The 19,910-nt window shown below is 36.2% G+C and overlaps 1 protein-coding gene across 1 annotated transcript in view; it reads left to right on the top strand.

Moving 5' to 3' along the window:
- The first annotated feature begins 12,231 nt into the window (after positions 1–12,231).
- Positions 12,232–19,910, top strand: part of LOC101881500 (vesicular inhibitory amino acid transporter-like) — a 29,203-nt gene continuing 21,524 nt past the window's right edge. Inside the window, exon 1 of the mRNA XM_005154813.2 lies at positions 12,232–12,468. Coding sequence (XP_005154870.1) covers positions 12,232–12,468 — 237 coding nt within the window. The remainder of the gene's footprint in view (positions 12,469–19,910) is intronic.

Here is a 19,910-nt window from a genome sequence, read left to right as displayed (position 1 = left end):
GAGAATTTGTGGCTGCCCCATCCCTGGCAGTGTTCAAGGTCAGGTTGGTCAGGGCTTTGAGCAACCTGGTCTAGTGGAAGATGTCCCTGCCCATTGCAGGGGGCTTGAAACTAGATGACCTGTAAGGTCCCTTCCAACCCAAACCATTCTGTGATTCTGTGACATGTCACCTGAAATCACCAGGCCTTTTTCTGTTTATAACCATGGGATCCGGTAACCTGAATGGTTGATAAAACAAAAGAAAGACAATCAGAGTGAAATTAGCACTGTTAAAAAATAAAGGGAATTTGGCTTTGTTTTATCCCTGTGCTACATGTGAACCTGATTCTGAAAACCTAATTTTTTTTAGGAGGATCAGCATCAACAATGATAAAGGTTATAATCAGTATAAGTAAAACAATGATTTTTTTTTTGGCCTTACCTCATAAATGGGAAAGAAGAAATGTGTTTTAGAAACTACAAGTATGAAAGTTTAGGCTTCTGAGTAGCAAGCAAGGATTACATTAGCAAGATTTTGAGGCATTTGTATCTGAAAAGCAAATGGAATTTAATTATTTTGACAAACCACTGTGGTTTTTAAGATTCATTGCTCAAGAAGAAAAATTAATATGCTTAATAAGTTATCATTCTCGTTCCAGCCTAGTAGTTCCAAACTTTTAAGTGCTCTTTTCTTAATTCTAGTTGGCATATTAAGCATGGAATTATGTAATTTTCAATATAACTTTTGAGCTATAGCTTATTTAGGAGATGTGCTAAATCCTATTCTGAGGAAAAAGTGCTTCACCTTCTCTACTACCAGTTATTAGTCTTCTTTTAGCTTCAGCTGTGTTTTCAAGCAATATGAGGTCCCTGTTTTTTAGGTTGCATTTTGCTTCAGTTTCTGTCATGTCAAACTCCTACCTCACCTTCCATTTTGGCACAGCCTATTGTTTATTGGTGCTCTCTGACAGTTCTTATTAGAAAGCTGGTGCATTTTACAAGTAGATTGTGGCACTTGAACAACTGTAACACGGAGATCCATATATAAATTTACACTATTATCCTGGAACTGCTCCAATGGCTGTCCTAACAAAAATAGTTTTGGGGACTTACAGCTTCATTCATATCCATACTTAATTTCTGGGGCATTTTTGAATGTCATAGCTGATATTCACAATCCTGGTTGAAAGGAATTGAAGCATTAATGTTTACTGGTAGTGTGATTTCATCTTCCAAATTCTGGGTTGATCGACAGCAAGCTACTGATTTCAATATCCAAGTCCCTCTTCCAGGACTTAACACTAGGTCTGGTTATTTCTGGCCCTCAATTTGAAACTTAAGATGGTATTATCATGTTCCAATGGGAAAACATGTCCAGCTGTTCTCAGCTTTAGACAAATACACATTCTTTCCAACATCCAGAGAAAAATAAAACCATGAGTAGTATAAGTAATTGAAAGAAGAAACAGATGCTCACTACACTTTATGGTCTCTCAGTCACATCCCATCAGCATTAGACATATCAGCCATATTTATGATGCCCAAAATTTTTGAAATAACGGACACCCCACTGTATTGATATTTATTGTGTGACAGTTCTTACCTTCATAGTCAACATTGAAACTCATTTGCCATGGCTAAATGCTTAAAGTATTAAGGTCCACCAGGGCTGTACCAAATTTGATCAGTTTAAGAAACAGTACATGAGAAATTTGTTCCTAATAAGAGAAGATTAGAAATGATGATAGTGTCTCTCATATGTATGTGTCTATTTGAGAGTTACCCAAAAAAAAAAATCAGTAATATCTCACAATGAAAATACTTATTAATAGAGGTAGAAATGAGATATTGCAAGTATTAGGAAATTATTTATGTTGTTTAATCATGCAGTGATATGTGTGCTATGCATAATTCAGGATGCTTCTTTACATAACAAATAATGAACTAGGTATTTTACACACATAGCCACAAGAAATCTTCCCCATAACCAAACCACTATGTCAATTCTCTTTACATTTAATGGGCTGGTTCACTTAGAATATAAAGCAGTATCCCTTTTATGGGTATATGTATAGCACAAAGGATCTTGATAATTAAGAAAGTGTTGGCCAAGTGTGAGTTTCACTATAGGGACACACTGTTATTTCCATTCTCATTACTAACTTCTGCTGCTATCCTCCCTGCCCTGCTCAGATTCAGAACTTATTCAGCCCCTTTCTATGAATTCGGAATCAGAAGCTGGATATTATACATACCCAGCCCCCTCATGAGTCTTAATCATTTTATCATCTTATAGACTGACCCTAAGAAGTGAAAAGTCACGTGTTCGTGACTCAAAGGGAATTGTTCACTAAGGTCTGCAATTTGGCAAGAAGTACTTAGTAATTCTGTGTTTAAAATGTGAATAACTTCTTTATATACAATCTTAGAAGTAACAATAAGTCTGTTGTGTTGCTTACAGTATGTTGTAACACAGCCAGTGCACCAGCTGTTCTTGTTTACAAGAAGAGAAAACCCTTCATCATAAAAGCTTAACATTTAAACAGAAAGCATGTAATATATTCTGCTGATGCTATAGATATGTAATTCTTATAAACGATTATATGAGCTAACCATACTATTTGATTATCACTTATATCTAATTAGGTTATACTTGAATGAACCTTGATCTTTCATATTATTCTTCATATAAAATATGGATATGTATATGAATAATATATATATGTCCATACAGATATAACTTAGGGTATGTTCATTATTATGCTTGTTCTACTAAACAGGTAGTAAGGTGTTAATATCCCTATGTAGAATCGATGGCTTTGGTTTAATTAACCCAGTTAATTTGCATTCTCTTCTGTTTTCTCAAAAGCAGCCTATTTTTCAATCTAAAAGACTGTGTCGACATATGCAATATGTAGAGTGCCCTTCTATTTATGTAATACTGATAATAAGCCACTGCACAATTCCTCTTCAGTTCTCAGTAATGAAGTGCTGGCATGTGTCTGATTTTTCTCCACATGGTTTTAACGAAGAGCTTTTCAGTTTTACTAGTACATAATTAGAATATATGCATAAATCCCACTCCATTGCTCCAATGTAATTAAAGATCTTTCTTCAAGAAGAAAATTATAAAGCTTTTTTAAGCAAAATTGCTGAAACCTGAAATACTTGACTAAATGCATTTTTATGCATTAATCAATCTTCTGAAATAGTTATGAAAATTAATAGTGGTCTGCTTAGGAAAAACCATCTGAGTTGTTTAATGTAGGAGAGGAGTTTCTCAACATTGTCTTCTGCACGATTTTTATAACAGTGCTAAGAAAAGCAGAATGTTCAGGCATTCTGCTCATGTAGAAGAAGCAAAACCCCTTTGTGATAGTCAGCTTAAATAAATATCTTAACAGGTACTCTGGTAAAATATAAAGCAGAAGACTCATTCTTACTAAAAAAAATAAGCATTATAGGGCTATACAAGTAATACTAATTTATTTAAATTTTACCTTCTTTGCCCAGGATCCATCCAGCAGAGGCAATTGACAGATACAGCACTTTACATAGCAATTTCTGGGCTTATTTTATTACTGGGGATGGTTGGAAGACTTCCTGGAATTTGTCTAAGAATTTTGGGGTGCCTACTGCAGCTGAAAAAGTGTGAGTACTTGAGGCTTTGCTTCTAGCAAACTTAGTTTGTAAAAATGTCTGCTTCTGCTAACCTTTTCTGCTCAAAAGATGCTTAGACCTTTTGTCTGCAGCTGACTCCTGATTACAGACTGTCAAACACCCACTGAGCTAGTGCCGGCAAAAGATATGTATAACTACCACACTACAGTGCAGTAAGTAGTAGCAAATAGATGCAGTAGTCTCTGCATAAGAGTGATGGAGGGATGGAAGTGAGCTGGAAGGCCACTCAAAACAGCACAGGTCTGCACAATAAGCTTGGGCATATGCCACAAGGTACAGTCCCTAGCATCTGCTGGAACAGCTAATGGCACAACAGAGGCCTTGACTCGGAGCTCTGAAGGGCAGATGTGGCCATCCAGGTCTAGGGCTAAAGGAAGGTTCTGATGCCTCTCCCTGGGCTGGGGCAGGAGATGGTGTCCTTGCCTGCAGGAGGTATGGTCAGGCTGAGGACCTGCTTCTTGTAATTGGATGTTGTCACTTCCCAAAGAAATGGTGGTTTGTTTTTTTAAAAAAAAAGATTCGAAGATGAGAAAAGGAAGTAAAAGATGTTGGTTTTTAATTGAGTTCTTGAATAAAGATCATTGCTGAAAGGGAAAACCAGAAGGGATAAACCACCTATGAAGCTTGATATGTTTCTAACCTAGAAAGCGGAGCAGTTTTATAGTAAGGTACAACAGAGGTCTATTGAGATGTTTTCTGCACCTTTTGTTTACATATTCCAATTTAACCACCTGTAAAATTTTCTATTATTCTGATTTAATTACTGCATGCTGTCTATTCTAATCTGGAGAAGTGCTGATACTTAATGTCTGTTGGAAAATACAACCAAGTTTAGCACCTCAGAGCATTTGTTTACTTGTGAAAGCAAAGGACGGTGATACAGGCAGTTCTTTCTTTTCTTCATATATACTTATAATGATGGATGACTGTGCTCTGAGGCTGCTATTTCAATATTTATCTACATATATGAACTTTGTATCAAAAAATCAGACATAAGGGAATATGAGGAAAGTTACAGGACTAGGCAATGTTTACCTAATCATCCTTCAAGGTCTAAACTGTATCTCACTAAGAATGAGAGTAAAATATTTTGTTTTCAAATGACTGTAAGACCCTCAGCACTAAGTCACCTCCCCTGTTAACTGCAACTGCTCCTAAAAGTAAATTTCCACAGAACACTAAATTAAATGCACAGGTAACAATAATGCTATACATATAAATTGCACCTGTGTCTTCCTATATAGGATTCTTTGAAGACCATACCTCTAATGAAGACATAAGTAGTGAAGAAATTCTTCCTCTTAAGAATGACTTCTTGAGTACAGATTCTATAGATGAGAACTGCAGGAGCAGAACTTGCTGATGAAACAATACAGATAGGCCTGTGAGACTACAAAGAAACACAGAAAATTGCAGCTCTGAAGGAGACACGCTTTCTTTCCTGAAGGCAAAGTAAAAAAGCTATTATGCTGTGGAACATATGTACGAAAATATCCATGGTTTTCATGTTGCACATCACAGTTATTTCTAAAAAAGTGAACATAATAATTTTATGTGCTACATAAGGAACTGTTTATATCTGCTAGTCTTTATTATCGTGACAATTTTTTTCTCAACAACGGTCTCAACTTGGACTGTAGCCATCAAATTCATCTTGTATCTGTTGATATGCTTTATTGCTTTCCTATCCCTCACTCTGAGTGGCAGATCACTTCATTAGATGCTACATTTCCAATCAGTAACCTCGTGATCTTTTCCTCTTCACAGTTCATTTCATAAGGAAATGGAGGAGGATGTTAGTATCTATCTCCTGTCCACTACCTACGTCACTGAATTTTTTAAAATATGACAGACTTTAGTAGTCTTTTTGTGTACTATTAATATATGGGTTCCTGGATTAAAGGGCAGTGTGATGGACTTGATAGTTCTTTTACCATGCCATCTAACATTAGAATATGAATTTATACTTAATTCTGTAAAGCTGTCATTTAAATTTAGCAGAACAAGAACAAAACTGAGTTAACTAGTCATAATGGTAGGAGGCACAAGTTGAACATGAAATTTTTGTTATTTTATTAGTCCAGTAAAAGAATTATACCATTGAATCATTGTATAAGTACAGTTTCTGCTTGAACTGCATGACGCTTGGCATATTCTGCACAATTTGAGATCCTTTTCTAGTTCTGTGAAATGAGTACATCTCTACAGAATGGAATATTCCAAGAACCATTTAAAAAATAAACCTGAAAAAATTTACATATTTTTTCAAAGTTGTAAATACTATTTATGATTTGATGTTGTAATTTTAATTTAGCTCCATTATGCATCATAACCTTGGCCATTTACCGCTTAATCACATATTTTCACCCCCATTTCATCCCATGCTCAAGAAGTGATCTCCATGTAAGAGACAGTTACTCAGAATCTCTTTTTCATCTTCATTCTTGCTGTGGAACTTCATACAGAAAAGAGTGCACATCATCAAAACCACACCTGAACACAGAATCAAGTTTCTATTATCCATAGGCTATAATTTAAGAAAAGTAAACATCTAACTTTCCAAATCAATGAGAGCAAGCTAATTCTAAATAAAGTAGGTTTAAAATCTTGCCCTATTTCCTTAAAAAATGAATCTTTTTCAACTATAACATTTAGCAATAGGGTTATTTTAATTTACATATATTTACATAGCTGAACCAAGGCACAGATTACCAGCAAAAATGCCAAAAATGTTGATGAACTTGAAAGCCAAATTTAATCACTGTTTACTGAGAGCATAGATTCTGCTATGTATATGAAAGGGACCTAAATGGGTAGCTCAGAAAGTTTCTCTGCTGCTCAGAGAAATCCCATTTGTATAACACAAAAACCATGGTGCAGCTCACCAATCTGTAACTTACTATTTCAGCCAGAGAGAAAACACATTTCTCCATTAGGTACAAGACTACATTGTCTCTTTTTGAGATCCGCAGACATCTTAGATCCATAACACTATACATTCATAGATAACATGATTTCAGTGACCTAGCTGATGGGAAGAAATACACCTCTATACAGCTAGGCATACACCATAATGCCTGTGTACAAATGGCCTGAATTAAGGTCAATGCCTACTTCTGGTGTTTGCATCTCTTCTGAGCTTAATTTGGAGACCATAAACTCTCTGTCTTGCTATTGCAAGAAATAGCAATAATCTTAGTATATAGTAATTTTGAGAAATTCATATTAAGTTTCACAATTCTAGTTACATATGGAGATTTTTGTGGCACATCATAGGAAATATTCTCTGTAAATATGTAACAAAGTTCTCCATACTGCGACATCCTGCACTTGAACCCTTGATGTTTCCAGTTTCCTTCCTGTACCTCTGCCTGTTCTTATTTTCTCTTACACCATGCAGATGTATGCTTTTTACAATCCTCTTTCCTACCATTTTTTTTTCTTATCCCTCCACTATTAAATTAATTTGTTTCATATCCCTTAGGCTTTGAATAGCTCCTTCTCTGACAAGAATGATCCACTAAAACTTCTGATCAATGATCAAGGTTTCTCAAGGAACTTTCCGGTACTGATCTGCTCAGTGTTAACCATGCCATTCTTTCCTTTTTGTTTTAAATCGGTATCACACTAATTGATTTCTATCTAGATAGACTTTATCTCCTTATGAAAGAGATCTTATTTGTCATGTACTTCGGAAGTGCCACACACATTTACAGTCATATACTTGTGTATATCTGCATGCATGAGCATAATTTGTAATAACTATCCAAAGATTTATCAGTGTAAAACTCACAGAGCAAGCAACAATACAGAAAACCTAACACAAGCGTACAAACAAATGTAAGTGAACGTGAAGAAGCCCTTCCACAAACATTCAATCAACTAATAACATCATTATCTTTCATCATGTGCTATTCCTTCTCTGCATCTGCTTTCCAAATCTGTACAATTGGAAGAAGCACCTAGAGAAGATGAATTTTGGTAAGAAAGCTGAGTATTCTTAAGAAGCATCATTTACAAGTGGGAAAAAATGTTGCAATGTTTGTATTAAAGATGCACATTACCGAAATCTGTGTTTCACTACGAAAAAAAATTACTCATCAGTCAGCATTAACCTATGCAAGACAAAGGCTGGATAGATAGCCTGTGATATTTTTTCTTGATATGCCTGTCAAACTGAACATTTTTATTGCAGGTTTTATTTTGTTTTTTTTTTGTTTGTGCTGTCATCTATATTCTAGTTTAGAATCATTCAGACAGTACTGAAAGCTAGACTAATACCATAAAACAGCTTCTTTACCAAAAAGGACACTGTTGAGCTTGTGCCAGAGAGTGGGATAGCCAGGATGTACCTAAATTGTACAACATGGACATTCAGTAGTGCACCTGCATTCCTGGTCACTCCACTGTACAGCTTCACGGTTCTTCTCTCTCTTTGCCTAACTGAAATATTCATGCTTTTGGATCCAGGTTTGCACATAAGCTTAGTGCACTGACATGAAAAGACTGAAAACACCCTTTAATAGTAAGATGATTCCATTATGGGAAATAATATCAGTGTATATCCTCTAAGAAGACATTTATTCTAAAGAAAATGTCTTAAAGAATACAAGTGCTGTATTTGCCCAAGCTAGCTTCATGACTAAGAATAGTGACTACTTAAGGTACCTTTTTAGTGGAGGTCTCCCTTGTGAAAGAGCATGCTAAGCAGCCACAATATGGTACTTGCTACCCCAGCACTTGAACCAAACCCATGTCTCACAGTGAAAGTGAGATTGTAACAAGAGGTAGGATTAAACATTATATAAAAAGATCTGTAAATGCATTGCTGTGTAGCATGGAAGCATACAAGGCTGAGAAACTATTTTGGTGACCCGCTTTTCATTGCTGTTCTGAAACACTGTCCTTGGAGTGCATGACCTATTTTGAAGAAAACATGGCCAACTCAAGCAGCAGCTCTGAAGACCTCATTCCTTCAGGCATAAGCAGCTTCACTATGAAATCCTACTGACCAAGAAAGATGTCTTTTCCAAGCTTTTCCACCCACTCTTCCTGTTCCTGAAATTCAGCCTTGTCAAATTTAAGAGTCACAGTGACAGCCTGCTGCTTTACAAGGAGAAAATCCCGATTTAGGTACTGAAATAGATATAGGTGAATAGGTGATGAAGACAATGATAATCGTACTTACAGGCCTACCATAAATCAGGAAGTTTTTCCCTAAGACAAGACATAAGGTTTGATTAAACTTATAATGTTGGCTTGTGTGAGTAAGGAACATCTGTAGAAAGAATGTCTAGCAGAAGTACATGGGAAAGGTGAAGAACTGGACTACCCTTCATCTGAGTCCAGTTCTCATTTCTTGCCTTTACTATTTATTTCTGACGGCTTGGAAGGAGTACAATAAATATGGAATTTGCTGCAGTCATCTAGACAGCAGTTATTAATGCAATAATAGAATCAGATTTGATATATTTTCCTTTGCTCATTATTTACATCAATGAAACAGCCTGTAGATGTACAGTGGTGTAACTTAAGAGCATAATTTGTCCAACTGACTGCAAAATCAAAGCTGCAGGTAATACATAGAATGAAAAATCCATTCCCAGTAGACAACAAAGAATGATAGACTGCCAGATTGCCAAGCCTCTGTCTGTCTTCTCTTGTTAAACTGTAAACCTTTCATAAAGAAGCTGTCTCCTATTATCTGATTTTAAGACATTTAATCCAAAGGTGGCTGCTAGGATCTCTAAACAGGATTACAAATAAATAATAATAAATATTGTACAATGATAATCTCTGCTGTCCTGAGCTGTATGTCAGAGATTAATAATGATGTTTCATTGAAACAGATAGTCCCAGCAGTCTACCAAGCTTGGAAGATCTAATATAAAAATTTTAGTAAAATTCAGATATTTTTTGAAACTTACAGACTTACTTGCATTTGTATTTGGTACTAAATAAAAAAGCAGTGAATTTAAAACAACTAAGAGTTACTTTTTGAAATAGATTTTACATTAATTTTGAAGTTCTTTCGTGTAACTGAAAGAATATTTTTAACTGTTGTTTACTTTTTCTGACTTCCAGATATGATGTGTCTTACAGGTAAGAGATCTGAAAATGGCACTCTTTCCACTGTTGTCAGAGGGCCCCAGATAAAACTGGATAGTTCCTCTGTGACCATGCCCAGGCAAATTAAATGGTTCTATATGAAGTGGTATATCTCTGTTCCTAAATTTGCGTACAATTCCCTTAAGATAGCTGCATGAAACCCTGACTAATTTACAAGGAAAAACAGGCAAATTTAGAAGACAAACGAACATAACAACAAAACAAAAATCTGGCACCAAGCAGCACTGATCGCTGTCTCAAGAAATTCTTTTAGACAGAAAAAGAATTCTACAAACACCAGACAATGTAATTTCTTCTGTAATGCATCATTTACAATGAACAACAACTTTTGCCTTCGATGTAATGCAGTTCCTCAGGATTTTTAACTGGTTCTTATCTATATTGAACTAATAAAAAAGTCTTTTTATATGCTAATTATGTGTCCTGTGAGGTTACACCTTTCAACCACAATAAAGTCAATGACAACAAAATGTTTCTGTCCATAAATGTAAACATCTATGCAAGTAATGCTCAAGAATAACTGTGTACCTTAGACCATTCTTCATATGTTAGGAAAATCAATGTTGTAATATCCTTTTTTATTGTGTTATTATATTATTTATAATTTATTATGTTTTTTTTTGTTTTCACTCTATAAGTTTACTTGATGTAAGCAGTATATAAACCACTATCGTAGAGCTGTTCCCCTCAGAAATGTGCCTGAAGCTTTCTGTTGGAATGGCTTTGATGAGAAAGACTCAAAAGACTCAAGTCAAAATTTACTGTAAAAACCACAGTTGTGTTCTCAAGCACCTTCCAGATCACTCCAGGTGATCATGATGTGTTTGTGAAATGTCTCATGACATCCACTTCAGCCTTGAGTAATACCAATAAATGGATGTTTTGACAAGCAAGAGTCACTTGTTTAGCTCAGGTCAACATTAGCAGATTTCACGATGTGTAAAAGGAATATTCTAAAGCATCCAGCTATAAACCCATGGACATGGCACATACAGGTATCAGTGATGAGACTTGACCAAGGCAGGCACAGGAACATGATTCTGTACTGGGAGTATTTCTGAAATACTGAAATTTCTGTTGTTTTTTTTTTTTGTGAGCAGATGGATAAACCATGAGGAGCTTCAGAAAACTTAATATGTGATAAGAACAAGAGAAATTTCAGTGTCTGGTCATTAAAGACAAAATAGAGATGTTTGCACGTTTGTTTAATCCTGAGCACATAAAAAAGAAATAGGCAAGACCTATTTCCATTTAATTGAAAAATGAAAGTTCCTAGTGAGACTGCAGTTCATCTGTATCTGGCAGAAGAGTCACGAGTTCAGAATTCTAGTTCAAAAATATAAACTTACTTACAAATTTGAGAATTCCTGAAATTTCAGCCAACAGAAAGGACATGTTGGTGCAAGTAAGGACTGTAATTGAACTCACATGATCTTATTCAGACCCTTTATAAGCAAATAGTTTGTCAGCATGATAAGCAGCATTGTATCACTTATTCAATTGTTAAAGTAGAAATTTAGCTGTTAAACCCCCGTACTCTTATCAAAGAAACAGTGAAAACAGGAATGCAGGGCAGGTATGGGAAACAACCATAGAAAATGGGCATAAATAATTCTATAACGGTGCAACCAGACTCTCTCTCTTTACCTTTCTTTCACAAAGTCCATGGCCATGCAAGGAAAGGATACTTCTGTAAATTTTATTTTCAGGACTTGCAGTATGATTAACCATAATGTATCACAATTTACATCCATACAGTAAACACAGAATCACAGCTCTGTGTCATTCCTCTGGCTGTCACCAGCAACTGTGAACCAGATACAGGTATGAACAAGCTACTTTTTTCTTCTTGCAACTTTGAGCTTTTTTAAGAACATTTTTAAAGTTCTACTGACCTCTGTAGACACTAAAACACTGTAAAAAATTCTCACATCTGGAAAAGTGAACTTGTTTACACGCATTTATTTAGCAGTCAGTCCATCAACTCCATTTTTTAATGAAGCATTTTTTCCTTTTGGCAGAACTATTTATTTGTATTAGAAACATGCATAATTTCCAGGAATAGATTCTTGTATTTACCTGTAGATGCTTCATGAATGACTGATCTTCATGGATATCATAGGTAAAAGGAAAAAGGATTTGAATTGTAAATTGCAGTTTGCAGACTCCGAAATCTCACTGCAGAGTACTCTGGACAGTGTGTTGAAGACCCTGGAGATACTTCCTTAGCTGCCATTTGAAAACAGCACAAATAAATGAACAAAAGACAAAAAACTACAATACTAGGGTTCATTTAACAAATGGATTAACAATATACAGCTGCTGAAAACAATAAATACATGTAAGGAAGGTCTTACTTTAATATTCAGGATGGCTCACCTGAAGCAGACTTTTTCATCTCTTTTCAACTGCTTTAGGGAAACACCATCTCTCTTTTTTAGAATGGTGAGATGGGACAGCTGTTTACACACTGATGAAGAGCATGTGAATTTTGCTAGAAGAGATGAACTGAACAGAGCTCTCACCAAGGAGACAGAGGAATCAGATGGACCTGTGAACTTTGAGCTTGATGTTTGCCACCAGGATCCAGAATACAAGTCCCCAGCTCCCCTGCCACATGCCCAGGTCAAACTGATCACCAGCTGGGAAGCAGGATGGAATGTAACAAATGCCATTCAGGTAACCTTTTACTTCCCCAGTCATTACAACCACATTTGAAAAACCTGGTCGTCATTTAGCCTGCTTTATTTTTCTTAACTGTACCATCATTTCCCAATATTCTAAAAGGTTTCTATAAATTTATCACTAACATATTTCAACCTTTCTGCACAAGATTCTGCTAATTTTGTGCAGAAAGATTCTGCTAGGCAGAATTTTGTGAAGAAAGATTAGCACTCTGAAAAAAAAAATCAAAGTTTCAAAGGGAAAACTTTTGAAGGGAAAAAAGATAGATATGTTGTTAGCTAAAGCTTAAAAAATATTTACACCAAGTAAAACTGAAATGGTGATGATGGCATCTGTTCTGGAAGTGCACACGTTATCTTTAGTAAGTATATTTGAATGCAGTGATAGAGATGTTTGATAGAAATACAAGGTAAATATCTAATAAAAAGAGGATACTAAGATCCAGACTGACGTCAGACATATATTTACTGACATGTAAGTTAGGCTAGATTTAGATTGGATCATGAAGCATGAGAAGTGTGATAATACTTGTCAATGCTAAGTAGTCAGGTTGAAAAGACTGAAAGCATTTGGTCCCAGAAATCTATGTGGAGTTTTAGTATCTTTCTGTATCCTCAAATTTAGCATTAAATATTTCAGATTCTTTTTCTCACTTCTCATGATTCATTTCCTTAAATAATTCTATGATTACCACTAGCTTTCTGTCTGACATGGTAGAAAAAAGCAGTATCCACAGACACGTCTAGTCCCAGTAACTGTTACTTAAACACTTTTGTCTTGGTTTCAGCTGTAACAGTTATTTTTTCTCCTTCCCAGTAGCTGGTGGAGTGCCTTGTTTCAGCTTTAGTCTGAGAACAATGCTGATAACACACCAATGTTTTAGTTGTTGCTAAGTAATGCTTACCCTGATAAAGGACTTTTCAGTCTCTCATGCTCTGCCAGTAGAGGAGGGGCACAGGAAGCCAGGAGGGAGCAGAGACAGGACACCTGACCCAAACTAGCCAAAGGGGTATTCCATACCACAGCACATCATGCCGAGTATATAAACTGGGGGAGGCACCCAGAAGGGACCTGTCACTGCTCAGGCTGGGCTGGATATAGGTCAGCAAGTGGTGAGCAATTGAGTTATGTATTACTTGGGCTTATTGGGGTTTTTTCCCCTTTTATTTTAATATTCTCTTCCCTTGTTATTTCCCTTATAATTATTATTAATAGTAGTACTATACTTTACTTTAGTAATTAAACTGTTCTTATCTCAACCTGTGGGGTTTACATTTTTTTTATTCTCCTCCCTATCCTGTCTGGAGGGGAGTGTGTGTGAGTGAGTGGCTGCATGGTGCTGAGTTACCAGCTAGGCTTAAACCACAACAACTTTTTATCCCACTTTAATTACAGAAAAATACCTTTTCCAGTGTCACACAAGTCTGTGATTATGCTGATGAATATTTGTTTATGTATCTAGTTCATCCATCAGCTCTGCAAAGGAGGAGAAAAAGGACATATTTCTAAGCCAGCTGTATTTTCAAACATGAGCTCCACCACATGAGAGCCAGTGCAATAACAGGGCACAGTAATATACTCAGAAAGTGTTCGGCTGTGAATAAAAGTGCGAAGTCCTAAAATACCCCAACTACATTCTAGTAACACATTTTATCTTGAAGTCTTTCTCAGCAGCATCTAGTCAGGACAGGAGTCTGGGATGAGAGCCCACTGTTGTCTCTCTGAGCTTTGCCTTTGATTTCACCAAAGCCAAGATTTCATTCTAGAAGTCAATTTTGTCAATATTTGCTGTATGACCTTTTGGCAAATCACGTTATCTCTCACCTATTGTTTTCCTTTCTGAAAAAAAAAAAAGTAATAATGCCTCTGTAAAAACATCAAAATGCCTAAAAATTCCTGAATGTCATTATGTACACAATTCATATTAATTATTAATATTCTAGCTTCCAGTTAAAAGTAGACAGCAAAAACATAATCAAACATGCATTTGACTTTTTAAAACCAGGACAAATTTAAGCTAAATTATCCAAACAGATCAGTAACTACAGTCTTAGTAAAAATTGTCAGCATGCTGAGTGCTGCATACTGCTATTGGATCTCATTTGGTGTAATAGTTTAGAAATCAGCATTAAAAAAGCAGTTGGCTACAGCTTAGGAGTTTTTGCTCCTATGGCAGGCTGAGGACAGGAGCTGCAGTTTTGTTAACAGTACAACTGAAGTGTCCCAACAACACATTGTGAAACCATGTACCATGTACCCATATGTGAGTAAGCAAGTATGTGAATATGTACACATATGTACACACGTATGTATTTCTCCTATTTCCAAATACCTTGGCATTTGGTTTAGGAACAAGGCTAGAAAGCAGAGAAAGGGAAGAGGAAAGGGGGGAGAGGAGGAGAAAGGAGAGACTATTGAATGGGCATCTGTCAGGAAAAAATAACAGTTTGAAGAAATTTCTATGAATAGCTTTGAATAGAAAGTCATAGTTGTGAACAGAATGATTAAAATAATCCAAACGTTCTTGACTGGTGAAGAGAATCTATGCTAAAATGGCAGTTGTTTTTGCCCTACCCAGCGGAAATGGCAGAAGTGTTCTGCATGGCAATTAGAGGTAAACATTTCAGCAGAATTCTGAAGTGTTCTAAACTGTTACTCTGGTGAATACAATTAATCTAAAAGTGAGATTATATTGCAATCCAGATTTCTTATAGGAAAAAAATATTTTTTTGGTCTCTGAAATGGAATACAAGGGTTTTCTTAAAGTGTTTTAAATGCGAATATTTTCAAACAAACAGGTATAGATTTTTATTTCGGTTTTAACTTCCACTGAAAATATATGCCCTTTTGGTGACAATGCTGTATGTGTAAATGATTGCTTCAGACATTTAAAGTTTCCAGGGAAGCATGCTTCATATTCCAGCACTGTACAGGCAAATGAAAACCTGTATCCGGTTAATCTAGGTAAGAACAGAGACCATAAAGCTGAGTTTATTCAAAAGGGAACATGAATGGCATCATCTGGCAGAGTAATGCAAGTTTCATTTGTTTGTATATAGCAGTAAAAGGCAGAACAAAAATCATGCTAACTTGTAGAGTAGTGCTGGATAGATGGGCAAAACAACAGTCACAAAGGAAGAAGATAGATAGTTAAATTCTAATGGCACAGCATTTCACAGCAGAACCAAAGGACAATAAAGTCTATTTATTTGGCAGCTACATGTAGGAAGATTGTTGCAAATAGAATGGAGAATGTTTGTGCAAGAAAAAGAAATCAAAAGTAAAAGAAAAAAGCATTCGGTTTAGAGTATTAAGAAGGGGTAGAAGACAACAAAGAATGGAGAAAAACCAAGAGAGACAAAGGGAAGAAGTAAAATAATGGCGATAAGTGAAATATTCTTCAACTCAGCATAACTGTAATTTGCACCATTGTGAGTCTATCTCCACATAGGTCTCAGGAGTACAAATAAGTTTAAAAGTGCAAAAACATCAGCCACCTTATCAGGCAGTTCCAAAGTGCTTTTGGTATTGTGATGCATATACAATCTTTAAAATACAGTGTAATACAAGCATACATTTCTTCCCTGGATGGTTGGTAGAACATGGCGCATCAAAGCATACTGAATGTGCATCTGATACCCAGTATAGTCACATTTTGTCTCCTGTCCCTTACAGAGATTAGGTTGTACAAAATTAGAAATACCTACAGCAGAGGCAATTTTATTGTTCCATGATCAGAATAACACAATAGGGAGCTTGTCTATTGTGAATGCTTCGAGGAATAACAATAATGCAATTACTATTACTAATAATTATTTTAAATTGTGTCAATAATAAATCAAAACCTCTTACAGTAGCGATTATAAATATGCACATTATATTTATTTTCTGTATACTGTACATTAGCTTAGGAAAGACTCAACATATTCAAAGACTCAACAATTCAATAATGACCATTTTTAAAACCAAAAGTGTATATCTGTATCTACTTCACGGTGTGCTGGATACATTTCCATATTGGGTTCCAATTTGGCTCATTTTTATTTATGTAACTCTAAAAGATTCACTTGAGAATATCTCATACTTAATATTTATTTTTCTATGATGTTTCCTGTGAATGACCTGCGTTCAACTCAACTCTCTAATATAGATTGAATATTTAGAGTTTTGAGTATCCGCAATTCCCAAAGATTTAAGTGGAAAACACAGTCATGTTGAGAAACAGAATTAGCAGATATGCCCCTGAAGATATAAAGGCAAACATATTTTTAAGGTGGCTAAACACCCCTCCCATTAAGCTTTACTGACAAAGTATTTAAGCATTTTCTGACTATAAGTATGTACACCCTTGTGTGTTTACAAAGTGAAATGTTTTCTCCACCAGGTCACTAGATGTACTGCAATACAAAACTTCTCATCCTCAGCCTTAAATAATTTAGTCACATTTAACTAAAGAGACACTTAGATCTTGACTGCAGTACTTGATCTTAAGTATTTATTTTCCAGACTTGAGAACAAAGGTCAATCCCTTCTGGTGCCCAGAGCAGTAAGTTCCTTGAATTATACATTGAAGCTAAAATCTCACACTGAACTAAATCGTAGAGACTAAAATGTCTGAGGGAAACAAACTTCTGCATTTCAGGTCAAGAGGTGGTATTGAGAATTAAAAGGAGATGACCAATGCTAGTGTCTAACCTAAGACCAGTAATTCAAGTTTCCAAATAGAGCTAGTCCAAATAATGACAGCACAAGTAAAATTCCAAGACTGTAGGACTACTGTGGTGCACATAAAAGTGCCAATTAGTATGGTTTTAGTGGAAATGCACCTGCAGTACTGGCCAAATTTATTTTTCATAGGTTTGCAACCAGAAACCCAGATAGCCACAACTGAAGACCCAAAAACAGTCTAGAGCCTGGTGAGAGTCATCTAAACTCAAATCTGTTTTTCCTATGATAGAATGTCACCATTATGAGATGCAGTTGATAGAAGGTGTGTTTTGGGGTAGAAAACTTTGTTGCCAATGTGTGTGGTTTGATTTTCTCTTTGAATTTTCTCTTGAAGGAAAAAAGAAAGATAACGGACATACTTCACTGCTTCATATAACCTTTTATTTCAGCTCAGATTTCTTTAGTTTTGTGCACATATTCATATAGCACAGAAAAGGCTGCATACAGGATATATAATCTCTCTATTCCCAAACCTACTTTTTATCACAGAAGCTTTATATCAAAAATGTGTTATCCTGCAACAACAAAATTATACCTACTTTACAGAAATCTTTTTATTTGACACAAAAACACTGTGCAGTGAACTGATTTTGAATTACAAAAGTAACCACCATTCCCACAAATCTTATTAGAGAATGCAGTGTATCGGTCCACTTTTCCTTGGTCAGCTGCAGACACTAAAAAGGTTGTGAAGCCAAAACTCCTAAACATAGAGAGGTGAATCATCTAAAATTTGTTTCTTGTTCCAGGAAGAGGTATTTGGATTGTTCTCATGGGATTTAAGTTGTTGTTTTGTAGGTTTTGCATTTTATGTTGCTTGTCACACCACCTGGGCAATGAACAGATGGAAGGAGCATTGAATGGATTTACATCAGCATATTCTACTGTAACAATTATGGAAATGTTAGGAGTGGCAAATCAGTTTCCATAGGCCCTCTGTGTCAGATTTGCCAGAAAGTAGGAGCTGTGATATAACTACTTCACAAATTATTCCCTGGACATACAGACAGTGCCAGTATATGAACAATTGGTTCAAAGAGCACCATTCTAGCTCCTGAAGCATTCCAGAAACAGGTACATGGGTTACACAAGTAATGGAACAAAACACTGCAATTCTTGCAGACTTCTAGGTGTTAAAATGATTTATTAAAAATCTTTAGAAGTTAAAGCAGTCCTCAGATTATGTTTACCCACACTATGGGCCCAAAATTTCGTAATAGATGAGTTGCAAGAGAGTTGAGGACCTTTAAATATTTTAATAGGAATATTTTTATCACATTTTTGAACATAAAAAATAGGCTTTAAAACACAAAAAAGGTTTTTTATCAAATATTTTTTTGTCCAAATATTTTTAACATAAAAAAACTATCAGCTTAATAGATACCCTGCTGAGTGACAGAGGTATTATTTACAGGCACATTAACATATATTTGCAAAAAGGGTGTGTCCGTTTGCATTTCTCCCATGATACATATAAATAAATGATATATGCAAGTAATACTTCAGAAACCTGAACATTGTGCATAGACAATCAGGGCATCTCTGCACCAAGCAGCCTTTTGGATCCTCCTCCGCTTGCTGGGCAGGTGGCTGCTTTCTGAGCTTCAGGAAGCAGCAGACCAGCCAACTGTTTGCTCGAAGGGCAGGAGCTGGGAGCTGCATACTGCATGGGCCTCACACTGGCGATCCTCCCACTTACTCGTTCCTGCCCTTCTCCTCTTGCCCCACAGCGAGAGGGATTTTCCCTAGATCTGAACTAGTCAGAGCAGGGACTGCATGACAAGGTCCTCATGTGGGGTTCTATGGAGGAGCTGGGAGAGATCAGCTCAACTCTTCTTACAGCAGTGCTTTCTAGCCAGTAATAACTTGAACCTTTGCATTGACTGGAATTTGCGAGCTGCTTTGGCATGCTGACAAATTTGGCTTGCCAATAGACACTTTTTGTTGGGACATCGGTATTTCTACTATTTTATGTCAGTAAACTTAAATACAGTTACATGAATGAAATGAAAGCACATCTTGACCCAAGAGCTTTAAACCCTGCCATTCTTCAAAGGCCAACTACTATCAGCTTAAAAGACACCCAGCTGAGTGACAGAGGTATTATTCACAGGCACATTTACATATATTTGCAAAAAGAGTGTGTCAGTTTGCATTTCTCCCATGACATATATAAAATAAATGGTATATGCAAGTAACACTTTAGAAACCTGAACGTTGTACATCTGCCTCCCAGACCTCTTTTTCTCTCATCATTAGGAAACCTTCAAACCATCCAGGAGATGGCCTGCCCTGGGGGTGTTTTGCCTAAAAAAAACTTTTGCATTGGTAGGTAGATAACTACAAGCACACACATGCTACACCCCTATATTTGTATTTTTTTCACGGCAAGAATTTTTCATAAGGAAAAGTATTAATTAATACACAAGTTCATGACCAGCTTCCTGTGCTCTATGCTGTTGTCCGTAACAAGGAACAAAACAAATGCTGGTGGTCTCTCCTGAACTTCTGCCTTATGCCTTCCTCCCTGAGGTCATCACTTGCAGCAGACTCAGGATCTGAGGGCTGCTGCAAACACTGCTGATTGATGGACACCACACCATTCACTGCCTGCAGCAGTGTATAATGACAGCAGAGTGTGTTTTCCTGGGCCAACTCAAGTTCACATCTTATTTGGATCCCCCTGCTGTCCACATAAAATATTGGTC

This window comes from Melopsittacus undulatus, chromosome 3, assembly GCF_012275295.1.
Source record: "Melopsittacus undulatus isolate bMelUnd1 chromosome 3, bMelUnd1.mat.Z, whole genome shotgun sequence".
NCBI classification, from domain to species: Eukaryota; Metazoa; Chordata; class Aves; order Psittaciformes; family Psittaculidae; genus Melopsittacus; species Melopsittacus undulatus.
This window is presented reverse-complemented; position numbering and strand designations above follow the sequence as displayed.